Source organism: Hippopotamus amphibius, chromosome 2, assembly GCF_030028045.1.
Source record: "Hippopotamus amphibius kiboko isolate mHipAmp2 chromosome 2, mHipAmp2.hap2, whole genome shotgun sequence".
NCBI lineage: Eukaryota > Metazoa > Chordata > Mammalia > Artiodactyla > Hippopotamidae > Hippopotamus > Hippopotamus amphibius.
In genome coordinates this window covers 23547841-23562056 of record NC_080187.1, presented here as the reverse complement: position 1 = coordinate 23562056, position 14216 = coordinate 23547841, and the positions used below count along the sequence as shown (strand labels likewise).

The window sequence follows — 14216 nt, the reverse complement described above, 5'->3', positions numbered from 1 at the left end:
GAGAAGCCACCGCAATAAGAAGCCCGCACACTGCAATGAAGAGTAGCCCCTGCTCTCCGCAACTAGAGAAAGCCCGCGTGCAGCAACGAAGACCCAATGCAGCCAATAAATAAAAAATAAATTTATTAAAAAAAAAAGTAGGGAGAAAGAATACATCCTACCTCTCCAGCATATATCTTACCATTTTTTAAATATAAATTACAGTTCTAATCATTTATCAGCATAAATGCCCATCTATATTACTATTAATGAGACTTTCTCAAGTGTTATACTTGGATTTTTTGTAGAGACTCAAATTGGTCAGTTCTTTTCATATATTTATGTCCTGATAATTTGTAATATTGTTTCCTTAACTCAAGGAACACATAATTTATGAGAGGATAAGGATAATTCTCAATCTAATTTTCCTTCCCAGAATGGCATCTCAGCTGCTTTTCTTTCACTGATTGATGTCTAAATGATGGTATGAAGCTAATTCCTTGAATTACTATATTTTTTCCTATAGAAAATTTTGAAAATATGGAAAAATATAAATAGGAAATGTAAAAAATCACTTATAATCCTGCAGTCTCAAGACACTTTAGTATATGACCCTGCACACTTTTTAAATTTCTTATAATTATCAATTTGAGCCCCTTTTCTTTGGATTGCGAATGAAACTCATATAGAAAGATGGTCAGTTTATTAGTGGTGGGTAAAGGAGGGCAGGCAATCAGATGTTTTATTTTAAGGAATATGTTTTTGTTCTGTTTTTATATGTTTTTGATGTTTTCATATAGCAATGTGTCCTAATTTGGTCAGTATAATAGCCTCTTAAATCTTTGAGGATATTTATTATAATTTATTTTAAGCTATACTACCTCTGTGTCCATGTAAGATGCTTCAGAATATACAAAGGCACCGATGGGGGGCAGGGGGCACCATATTTCAGGGGCTGTCTGTCCATTGTGCAGGAGACTTTCCTGAATAGTGGACCCCCTGGGAAGACAGTATAGTGAATGTTATCAAAGCCAGCTTTTTTCTATACCTAAAACATCCAATGATGCCATCTAATGAATAGGCAAAATGCTATATAAGACAATCACATGAGGGAAAGGTGTGTTCCTCCGAAAGTTTCTGCGAACAGTGAAAATGAAGATGCAGTAAGACTCAATACAGAAGTAGCATGGCCATTCTCATTAGCTCCAAATTCTAAGAAATCAAGAGAGAGCTAGAAAACTAAAGATGTGCTAATTTATATGTCCTTACAAACACACCCACACACTCCACTTCCAACAGTAGCCAATGTTCTCCTGGAGATATGACCCCTGTATAAGCAGACAAAATAGGAAATGCATTAATTTACTTTCAACAAAACCAATGTGTGTTAAACCATGTTAAGATGGGTCACTGCCTCTTCTCTTCCTCCCTAAACATGTTTTCTGATTTCTACACAGCTCTGTCTTGGAGGGAACTAAGTAAAGTAAGACTGGCTCACCAGAGCATTATTACCCACTAATAACTAAAAAGCAATGTTACTCCAAATGCCTTTATCATTTTCAAATAACAGATATATTTTAAAATTAAAAAACATATAATTTATATATGCACATATAATACACACACCTACATATACTATATAAGTGTATATATAACATATATGTATGCGTGTATGGATATATATACCCATACACATTCACAACAGTCACTGCATCTTAGTGTCTTAAAAAAGACAATGAAAAAAAGACAGTGAGGTTTATTTTCACATGAGACCCAGCAAAAAAGGATAATGTCACATATTCTTCCCACAGGAGCTAATTCACCATTCTCAGAATAATTAAACCTGTTTTGCCTCCTAAACACAGTGAATACAAAATTTTTCAAAAACAGATTTCCCTCCCTTATTTAAAAAATGATCAATCTTAAATCTCACAGAAAGTTAGTATTGTCAACACAGTGCTACACCGCCTAACACAGAAAGTGATACTAAACTTATTGCATGACTGTGGTCTAGCTGTTACCAAGGTGATTTGAATAATATTTATCCCTTAAAGGATAAATGAAACTCCCCCTGCCCAGAATCTTTCCCTAGAAAAAGTTCAACATAAACAGGGAATCTGTAACTGGTTTTACAATATATTTTTCAACTATGAATTAAGATTTTCCCAAAATGGTACAAGTCTAAACGAGCACTAAAATCTGGCTGAAAATACAGAATAACGCTAATGACAGAATCCTGTGGGTTTTACTCTTTGCAGTTCTTGAACTGCTGGCCTGGATCAACAAGATATGTGTTACCCAGAAGACAAATTCAAGGAAGAAAACATGTAATGGAAATTTAATTCGTAATTCATTATTTTACTAACAAAATGAGGGGGGGGGGGGAATTAAAATTTAATCCAAAAGCAAATTCATAAAAATTCTTGCAACCTAAAAATGTTCATTTAAAAATATGTTTGTTTGTTTATTTATTTAATGGGGGAAAGACACAAAAAGAAGAATGGCAGAAATTGTAAATATGACAATGCATTTTGAGATTGGCTATGCCTCTTACAGTGGCTAAATGTTCTGAATTGATGTTTACGAAGTAGGGATTCTCGGCAGAGTAGGAGGGAGGTACAGTCTGTTCTACTATAGCAAGTGTGTGCCTAAGACATCTCTTGTTATCAAAAACATTTATTAAAACTTTTTTGTCATAAAAATGATTATTCAATTGGGAAGTGGGTATTTAGGCTAAAGAGTTCCAAATTCAAATCATAAACCTATTTTTCTACATGAATTTCAATCAGTTTATTTAACTACATGTTCAGAGAAAAATATTGGTTGCTCAAAACTAAGATAAAATATCACAAAGCAAATTCTAACACATAAATCCTGAACAAAAATCAATCAGTTCTAAAGCCATCAAAATAAACTGTAACAAGATTACTTCTCAGAATTTATCCTATAGATATATTTACACATAACACAATTATGTATGTACCAGGAATTCTTTGCAGCATTGTTTGTTTTTAAAAATTGGAAATAATCCAGGTAACACACAAGTAGAGAAGTAAAATAAATTAAGTTGGATTTATAAAGTGGGATTCTATTCAACTTTCTAAAGTTCTTAAGAAATTGTATCCTTACCAAATGATCTCCAAGATACACTAAGAAGAACAAAATATTAAAACATACATATAAAATGGTATCAATTATGTTTTAACAACAGAAACTAAAAGCGTGTGCACACACAAACACAGATACCCTATAATAAGCTTCAGTTGAGGCTAAAAGTCAATTAATTTTAAAAACGTTTAGAACATAAAATTATAAAAATGATACTTTCAATATTTTATTTGAAATGAAAATACCAATTTGTATTCATTTGCCAATCCTTTAACCTAGAGCCAAGACTTTGTATTTGAATATGGGTCTGTTAACTGGAGTTCTACACTGGCTTCCAAGCAAAGCCACACCAATAAAGCATCACATACTAACTCCCTCCAAACTGGCTTCTTCAGAGTGGAGTCAGAACTTAAAATTCTTGCAAAGCAATTTGAGTACAAAAACCCTGCTGATTTTTTATGGTTTTCCCCACATTTACAGTTGCTCTCCCCAGCAAATTTCAAGCAGTTTCTTTTTGCAGCTTGTCTGCACTGAATATTAACAAAGCCTTCCCCTTAGCTTTCCCAGAAACACTTTCTCGTTGCCCTCATTTTTATTAGATAATGTGATATTTACCTAGTCACATTATTGTTATAGTAACCTGGCACTTTAGGAGCAAAAATAATTGATTCTTGGTAACTGTAAGAGCTAAGTGACTTGGCCTTAAAGGCTATAGTTGACTAACCCTTTTTAAAAAATTCATCTAAATATACGAGTGTATACTACATATCAGGTACTATTCTAGGTACTGGGGATGCCACAGTGAATCAAACAGAAAAAATTATCTCCCCTCATGGAGCTTAGGTTCTAGGAAGGGTGTAAAAGACAACTAACAAAATAAATCAGTAAGATACTTTTAGAGGGGGACAGTATTTGGGAGATGATGAGACAGCAAGTGAGGAAGGAGGAGGGCAGCTAGAGGTTCACACAGTTATCCAGACAAGAGCTGAGGGTGGCTCTGAACGTGAGAAGGTGGTGATCACAGACACAGGTTGATGGTAAAAGCTGATATGATTTGCTAATAGACTGAGTGCTGGGGAGAGGGAGAGGAATGGAGGAAACCTGCAAGCAACTGAAAGAAAGGATTTAGCAATGAGGAAGTCACTGAGGACACTTCAGTGGGTCTTGAAAATGGAAGCCTCTTTGGGATAGATTCAAGAGTGAACAGGAAGACTTCCCCGGTGGCGCAGTGGTAAAGAATCCACCTGCCAATGCAGGAGACACCGGTTCAAGCCCTGCCCTAGGAAGATTCCACATGCCACAGAGCAACTAAGCCCGTGCGCCACAACTATTGAGCCTGTGCTCTAGAGCCCATGAGCCACAACTACTGAGCCCATGTGCCGCAACTACTGAAGCCCACGCGCCTAGGGCCCATGCTCCACAACAAGAGAAGCCACTGCAATGAGGAGCCTGCACACCACAATGAAGAGTAGCCCCCGCTCTCAGCAACTAGAAAAAGCCTGTGTTCAGTAACGAAGACCCAGCACAGCCAATAAATAAATAAAATAAATAAGTTAAAAAAAAAATGGCTCCTCGCATAGAAAGAATGAGGAGTGATATGATCTAAAAGAAAAAAAAAAAAAAAAAAGAGTGAACAGGAGAGAAACTGGACCTTCCAAGTACAGACAAAGCTTTTAGGCAGTTCTGCAGTGAAAGGAAGAGAAACGTGGCTATGGGCATGAATTACTATGTTTTACAAAGTTTCTGTTAACAATCAAGTTGGTTAAGGGAAAGCAAAGAATAAGTACATACTCTGTATGTGTGTGTATCACATATCCCCCACATAGATGTTCATATATGTACAGATTTTTAGACTGATATACCAGAGATTGTTACCAATTATATGTAAACTGTATACTTTAAATATATGTAGTTTGTTATGTCAATTATACTTCAATAAAGGGGGGGGAGGGAGGGAGAGAGAGAGAGAGAGAGAGAGAGAAACTCAGATAAGAAAGACTGAATAGCACCAAATCATCTTTAGTTTCTTTTTCGCATGTGTTGGTAGCAAGCATCTGTCTGGCCTTCTCAGAACCACGCAGGAAGGTTAGTGGCATGGGCTACGTGTTGGGATGGGGACGGGGAGACATCTTGTCCAGCAGTGTCCAGGGCTGGGTGGGTGAATCTTTCAATCCAGGAATGAAAAGTTAGAAAGCGCCTTTGGCTTCAGAATTAAATCTCAACTGTATTAATATGATTTTCTTATCTACAAAGAACAGCTAACAGACTGGGGAAGACTTATAATCCTATTAGTGATAGAATGAGTAATAAATCCATGCACACACCCATACACTGTTGATAGAAGAGTCATCTGACAATCTTTTTGGAAGCGATTTGGCAATGTCTAAATTTAAAATGTCCTATGTAACGATTCCACCTTCAGAAACACATCACCTCCACAAATACTTGAAGCAGCATATAAAATTGTGAATACAGAATTCTTGATGAAGAAATATATATACTTGGGGGAAACTGTAAATCTAAACATCCACTGACATTATATATAAATGAATAGTAAACAGTCATAACATAGACTGACACTGCTCTACTGTACTGACCCACGTCAGAAGATACGCAAATTATATTGTCTGTAAAGTTACACCAGGCACAATATTCCATTTGTTATAAAATTTCTATAGGTACTTTATGTGTATGTAACCCTACCTGTGTTACAGAAAGTCTAGAAGAATACACACCAAATTGTTGACAGGAGTTACCTGAAGGAGACAGGGATGGTAGTATGGACTTTAAATTTTAATGTAAATATTTTGTAATTTTTGGTTTTTTTATAAAGAGCATGTTTCTCTTTAATAATTAAGGAAACAGTGGACAATATTCAGGCATTATTCCCACAGGCACTCAAGAAGTTACCTGGTGAGGAGGAAGATGGAATGAGGCTCCTTAGAGATAAAATTTAATCTCCCAGGCTGTGCAATTGGAGAATTTTAAGGGTCAGTATTCATATTTTATAGGAGAAAAGGAGCCTGAGGTCACATACGATTTCTTTCCCTTACTAGTTATGTGACATTGGACAAGTTACTCGATGTCGCTGAGCCTCAGTTTCCTTATCTGTCAAGTGGGTAACTATGTATTTTCAGCACCGCAGTGAGGACAGAATGAGACACTGCACGTAGAATGTAAAGCACGAGGCCACTTAACAGACTCCCTCCATTTTCCCCCTTTCCTTCTCCTTCAGGGAAAACGCAAGGAATAAATCTACAAGAAATATGGATGTTTCGGGCAAACAGCTATTAGTTCTCTCAATCCAGAGATAGCAAATTGAGGGGCTGCCTTCCCTGTTACGCTGCCACCCCCGCCACAGAGGGACCATCAGGCTGTTTTTCGAGAACCTTCTGAAAGTCCTGGCTAGCATTTCTTGATGAGCTCTCAAATTCCAGGTTCTCCCCTTTCTGCTTTCAGTTGAAAATAAAATGAGTATTTTCTTTCCATTTCTTAACTTTTAAGACCCTGCCTCATATGAAAAAGAATTTGAGGTGAGAGACAAATGAATACAAAGTTTCAGTGATCCTTGACTTTCCTATGCTTCAGGCAGAGGGGAATAATTTCTAAAGAGTAAGAGGCCACCTCAGCCTGTTTTGCAGCTCTCACATTCTGGAAAAGGATGAAATCCTCCTGGCTTTGGAGAGCCTGGGAACACAGTGGAATGGAGACGCTCTACTTGGAGCCTGTTCAGAGCTGGCACAGCCAGCGGGGGCGTCTTTAGGCAGCTCGCTCTAAGTTTCTCTGAGGCGGATGCTGTGGCCTGGACACGTGGCAGCGTGGGCCCCTCCATCAGCAAAGGCAGGACTGAGTCCCCAGGTCAGGGCCCAAGGCGGAGGCCAGATCTTCCTCCTAACTGCAAAACTGGGTGAGGCTGACTTGTTTTTTTTTTTCCTCTTCTTTTTGTTTTTTTAATTTATTTATTATTTTCTGAGGGGTACACCAAGTTCAATCATCTGTTTTTATACACATATCCCCATATTCCCTCCCTCCCTCAACTCCCCCCTCCACCCTCCCTCGAGTCCCCCCCACCCTCCCCATCCCTGTCCTCTAAGGCATCTTCCATCCTCGAGTTGGACTCCCTTTGTTATACAACAACTTCCCACTGGCTATGTAATTAAGACTTGTTTTTAATGACAGGGCCTGACCCAGCTGAGATGTTCGAGGAAAACAGGTAAGGCAGGGAAGGAACTTCTTCAGGGAGTGGACACAGTCCTCACATTTCTGTTGCTGATGGTGGGGCTGGATCAGGCTGCGATAGCACTGAGGGTGGGTGGTCAGCCTCAGTGCCCTCTGGCCACCTCGGTAGGACTGGACCCCACCCTCCTGAAACAGTTGGGCTGCTGGGAAACGGCCAGTGCTGAGAGAATTCCATCGCAGTCTAGTTTTGGCAAAAGGGGAAAAGAAAACAGATAAAAAATAATTTTCCTAAGAGCAAATGAAGTCGAGAGGGGCTGCGTGTTTGCTTTTGTAAGAAAAGGGAATGGACGCTTTGGACCACCCTGGACATTTCTCTTGCTTTTCTCGCTACATTCACCTACCCACTTCATATACATTTCTTAATCAAAGATCTTAATCAGATCAGGCTTACAGAGAGAAAAACTCTGTTAGGGAAGATATAAGCTGTGGCGATTCACCTGCCTACCTTTTGCTGCAAGCTGTCAATAAGATATCTGCTTCCAGTTGTGACTGGAGAGAGACATGGTCTTTCCTGATTTCATCCAGGGTCGATGCCAATGTAGAGCTTCAAGTCTTAATTTGTAATGAGTCTTGTTACCTCCTAAGATTGTAAACTCTGCTGATGCTTTCCAGGGCTCTAATTTTTCAAAATTACGACTGATGGTTTTCTTTCAATAAACCTCTATTTTTCAGACACCTATTTCTTCCAGTCTTTTGTGGCTTTTTTGATTTTAACTACATAAAGTTCTAAAGTGCAATTAGACCTTTTAAATGCATTTCTACAAGATATCTTTTATAATGCCCAGTTGAATTTAGCAGGGGCAACCCATACATGGAACATACACAAGGCATCTCAAAGTGTGAAATGTAGTTGCTTAGTATGATTACTGACAGCTTATTTGGCAGTTTGCACTTAAATATTTGATTTTTAAAAATTCACCATTATGCTCCAGGGTACAATGTGGAAAATAACCCTACACTTAAACTGGTAAGGAAAAAGAAGCAAAGGATCAGCAAAAAATAGTACCATTCCATCTTATTGGATGAAATAGTATAATAAGATAAGAACGTTCCAATAAGATGGAACTAATATTAATGGTATAATACAAGTGAGTTTACTTGATTAAAGACTTCTGAAGAGTCTACTACCACATGAACATTTATCAAATAAATAATACACGTAAGCATGGCTTAAAAGTTGAGGCTGAGGGTGAATAACTTGTATATGGATGTGCAACTTTTTAATCAGGGAGAAGAAATTTCTTCCTGCATCCTGTCTTCCTACCCTTCTAACCCTCTTAGCATATTGGAAAAGCTCCAACAGATCAGAATTGCAGACAGAGCACATAGGGAGAAACTTCTGTATCAGTGCCATCTCTTGCATAAGTCATAGACACTTGTCTGTGTTCTCCAAATGAGAGTATTCCCATCATACTTTCTTTGATGATCACAAGACCTACGATAGAAGAAAAAAAGACACCTAGAAAGATAGGGAGAAAGGCAGGACAAGCAGAAAGAAAAAGAACTGGGTATTGACTAAAATAAGCTCTTCAAAAAATTTTTTAACAAAGCAGATACCCATACTACTCTTGTCAATGACTGTCATCTCTACACCACTGTTGTCGAATTTTCATCATTTGGAGATTATTTCATAAAACTTACATAAAGTCTTCAACCATAGAAATTCTAGAGGTAGGAAGAAAGCAGTTAATAGAAAAATAGGGGATTCAAGGAATCCTACTAATAAAACTTGCAATCTTGCACAAATCATGTTCTCACTAGTCCTCAAATACATACATATATATATATGTGTGTGTATATATATATTTTGCCCAGGAGTTGAAAAGACTGGTGGTTCTTCATCATTTCTATGACATCAGCCCCTTTCAGAGTCCAAAGAAAGCCAATGCTCTATCCTCAGGGGAAAAAAAGTGTCCTAAAACAACTTTTTGCTTATAATTCTAGGCAATCCACACCAAAATTTCTGGACCAAAACTTTTTTTTTTTTTTTGCAGTGCTAGTTGTGCTTTCAGGAATTTTTTTAAAGTCTGTTTGACTTTGTCTAATATGTCTAATAGATTTGGAATTGCAGAACTACAGCAGAGAGTTTATATAGTTTGGCGCTTTTATTCATCTATGTATGAAATTAAAACTTTTTTTACACAGATTAATATGTGCAAAGAAACATGAATTTAAATCTAACTTCAATACTCATATTGTAGTGAGGATTTTCCACCCCAGATAGAAATAGTCTACAGAGAGGCAGTGTGAAACTATAAAAAGAACATTACTTTTAAAATAAGGAGAACTGGATTAAAAATGTTCTCAAAGCTGCAAGGGGCACTCAAGGATCTTCTGGTTCACTGCACGCATTTATGAGATGAAGACATGAGGACTAAAAGAAAGGTCTCCCATGCTGCCCTTTCCACAAAACATAAGCAACAGGACCATCTTTTGCCCCATACTGACTTCTCTGGGTCTCAGTTTCCTTATTTGCAAAATGAAAGAGATCTATTACAATCTCAATAGTCAATAGCTAATTAAACTACAATTTTTAATTTGTCCCTTTGCTACAAGCAGTTAATTCTGACATATGCTACAAGCTGCAACACTCATAAAATCAAGCCATTTGTGGATTCTGTGTCACCTCAACTCCAAAATATCCAATGAATGTTTTCATTGTGTTGGTACAAAGAAACAAGTTAACTCCTTGCAGTGGTAGCTGTCATATAAAGTAACACATTTTGGTTGATACCAGAAAAACTTGATAATCCTCTTAGATGACTCAAACATTAGGCATTTATTTTTAAATGCAATACAAATTATTCCATTAGAACATATGATGATTCTGGAGATGTTTGCAATTACTATTAAGAACAAAAAGTGTTGCTACATTTTGTTACACAGAGAAGAATCTGAATACAGCATGCTATGATGCAGTCTCTTCTTCATGTGGTAGAGTCACTAGGAACCTTTAGTTCACAATGAACATTTAATTCACAATATTTTTTTTATACTCAAAACTCTAGGAAATGCTCAAATTAAATTACAAAGTAACCAAACCAGTCTTACAGCAATTACTAAAGGAACTTCTCTGGGCAGGAAACACAAGAGAAGGAAAAGACCTACAAAAACAAACCCGAAACAATTAAGAAAATGGTAATAGGAACATACGTGTCAATAATTAGCTTGAATGTAAATGGATTAAATGCTCCAACCAAAAGATACAGACTGCCTGAATGGATACAAAAACAAGACCCTCATACATGCTGTCTACAAGAAACCCACTTCAGACCTAGGAACACATACAGAGTGAAAGTAAGGGGATGGAAAAAGATATTCCATGCACATGGAAGTCAAAAGAAAGGTGGAATAGCAATACTCATATCAGACAAATCAGACTTGAAAGTAAAGACTATTACAAGAGACAAAGAAGGATACTACACAATGACCAAGGGATCAATCCAAGAAGAATATATAACAATGGTAAATATCTATGCACCCAACATAGGAGCACCTCAATACATAAGGCAAATGCTAACATCCATAAAGGGGGAAATTGACAGTAACACATTACTAGTTGGAGACTTGAACACCCCACTTACACCAAAGGACAGATCATCCAAACAGAAAATAAATAAGGAAACACAAGCTATAAATGACACGTTAGACCATCTCAACTTAATTGATATTTATACAACATTCCATCCAAAAACTACAGAATACACCTGGCTTCTCAAGTGCACACGGAACATTCTCCAGGACAGATCACATCTTGGGTCACAAATCAAGCCTTGGTAAATTCAAGAAAATTGAAATCATATCAAGCATCTTCTCTGACCACAATGCCATGAGACTAGATATCAATTACCTGAAAAAAACTGTAAAAAATACAAACACATGGAGGTGAAACAATACACTATTAAACAACCAAAAAGTCACTACAGAAATCAAAGAGGAAATTAAAAAATACCTAGAAACAAATGACAATGAAAGCACGATGACTCAAAACCTATGTGATGCAGCAAAAGCAGTTGTAAGAGGGAAGTTTATAGCAATACAATCCTACCTCAAGAAACAAGAAAAATCTCAAATAAACAACCTAAGCTTACAACTAAAACAATTAGAGAAAGAATAACAACAACAACAAAAAAACGTAAAGTGAGCAGAAGGAAGGAAATCACAAAGATCAGAGAAGAAATAAATGAAAAAGAAAGGAAGGAAGCAATAGCAAAAATTAATAAAACTAAAAGCTGGTTCTTTGAGAAGATAAAATTGATAAACCATTAGCCAGACTCATCAGGAAAAAAAGGGCAAAGACGCAAATCAACAGAATTAGAAATGAAAAAGGAGAAGTAACAACTGACACCACAGAAACACAAAAGATCATGAGAGACTACTACAAGCAACTATATGCCAATAAATTGGATAACCTGAAAGAAACGGATAAATTCTTAGAAAAGTACAAACTTCCAAAACTGAACCAGGAAGAAACAGAAACCATGAACAGACCAATCACAAGCACTGAAACTGAGACTGTGATTAAAAATCTCCTAACAAACAAAAGCCCAGGGCCAGATGGCTTCACAGACAAATTCTATCAAACATTTAGAGAAGAGCTAACACCTATCCTTCTCAAACTCTTCCAAAATATAGCAGAAGGAGGAACACTCCCAAACTCATTCTACGAGGCCACCATCACCCTGATACCAAAACCAGGCAAAGATGTCACAAAAAAAGAAAATTACAGGCCAATATCACTGATGAATATAGATGCAAAAATCCTCAACAAAATACTAGCTAACAGAATCCAACAGCGCATTAAAAAAATCATACACCATGATCAAGTGGGGTTTATCCCTGGAATGCAAGGATTCTTCAATATATGCCAATCAATCAATGTGATACATCATATTAACAAACTGAAGGATAAAAACCATATGATCATCTCAAGAGACGCAGAAAAAGCTTTTGACAAAATTCAACATCCATTTATGATAAAAATTCTCCAGAAAATGGGCAGAGAAGGAAAGTACCTCAACATAATCAAAGCCATATATGAGAAACCAACAGCCAACATCATTCTCGATGCTGAAAAACTGAAAGCATTCCCTCTAAGAACAGGAACTAGACAAGGGTGCCCACACTCACCACTATTATTCAACATAGTTTTGGAAGTTTTAGCCACAGCCATCAGAGAAGAAAAAGAAATAAAAGGAATCCAAATTGGAAAAGAAGAAGTAAAATTGTCACTCTTTGCAGATGACATGATACTATACATATAAAACCCTAAAGATGCTACCAGAAAATTGCTAGCACTAATCAATGGATTTAGTAAAGTAGCAGGATATAAAATTAATGCACAGAAATCTCTTGCATTCCTACACAATAACAATGAAAGAGCAGAAAGAGAAATTAAAGAAATACTCCCATTTACCATTGCAACAAAAAGAATAAAATACCTAGGAATAAACCTGCCTAAGGAGGCAAAAGACCTATATGCAGAAAACTGTAAGACACTGATGAAAGAAATCAAAGATGATACAAACAGATGGAGGGACATACCATGTTCTTGGATTGGAAGAATCAACACTGTGAAAATGACTATACTACCCAAAGCAATTTACAGATTCAACGCAATCCCTACCAAATTACCAACGGCATTTTTCACAGAACTAGAACAAAAAATTTTACAGTTTGTATGGAAATGCAAAAGACCCTGAATAGCCAAAGCAATCCTGAGAAGGAAAGACGGAGCTGGTAGAATCAGGCTCCCTGACTTCAAAGAATACTACCAGGCTACAGTGATCAAGACAGTATAGTAGTGGCACAAAAACAGAAATATAGATCAATGGAATATAACAGAGAGCCCAGAGATAAACCCACGCACACATGGGCACCTTATCTTTGACAAAGGAGGTAAGAATATATGATAGAAAAAAAGACAGCCTCTTAAATAAGTGATGCTGGGAAAATTGGACAGCTACATGTAAAAGAATGAAATTAGAACTCTTCCTAACACCATACACAAAAATAAACTCAAAATGGATTAAAGAGCTAAATGTACCACTGTGCAAAGGGAAGGTGGGATGCATTGGGAAATTGGGATTGACATATATACACACTGTGTATAAAGTTAGAAAACTAATGAGAACCTATTGTGTAGCATAGGGAACTCTACTTAATGCACTGTGGAGACCTGAATGGGAAGGAAGTCCGAAAGGGAGGGGATATATATATATATATATGGCTGATTCATTACGCTGTACAGTAGAAACTAACACAACATTGTAAAGTAACTACACTCCAATAAAAATTAGTTAAAAAGATTAGTATAAATAAATAAAGATCCTAAAAAAGAAAGATCTAAATGCAAGGCCAGACACTATAAAACTCTTAGAGGAAAACATAGGCAGAACACTCTATGACATACATCAAAGCAAGATCCTTTTTGACCCACCTTCTAGAAAAATGGAAAGAAAAACAAAACAAATGGGATCTAATGAAACTTAAAAGCTTTTGCACAACAACAACAAAAAAACCATAAACAAGACAAGAAGACAACCCTCAGAATGGGAGAAAATGTTTGCCAATGAAGCAACGGACAAAGGATAAATCTCCAAAATATACAGGCAGCTCATGCAGCTCAATATCAAAAAAGCAAACAACCCAAGCCAAAAATGGGTGGAAGACCTAAATAGACTTTTCTCCAAAGAAGACATGCAGGTGGCTAACAAACACATGAAGAGATGCTCAACATCACTAATCATTAGAGAAATGCAAGTCAAAACCACAATGAGTATCACCTCACACGGTCAGAATGGCCATCATCAAAAATCTAAAAACAATAAATGCTGGAGAGGCTGTGGAGAAAAGGGAACCCTCCCGCACTGCTGGTGGGAATGTAAGTT

At 37.0% G+C, this 14216-nt stretch overlaps 1 protein-coding gene across 4 annotated transcripts in view; it reads right to left on the bottom strand.

Moving 5' to 3' along the window:
• The window catches only part of LPAR1 (lysophosphatidic acid receptor 1), a 160940-nt gene that overhangs the window by 8956 nt on the left and 137768 nt on the right, over positions 1-14216 (bottom strand). The window contains exon 4 of one of the 4 annotated variants that reach the window (XM_057724725.1): positions 7239-7507. The exons of the other annotated variants lie outside the window; for them this stretch is intronic. Coding sequence (XP_057580708.1) covers positions 7410-7507 — 98 coding nt within the window. The 3' untranslated portion in view covers positions 7239-7409. Of the gene's footprint in view, positions 1-7238; positions 7508-14216 lie in introns of those variants that run through there. 4 annotated transcript variants of the gene reach the window in all.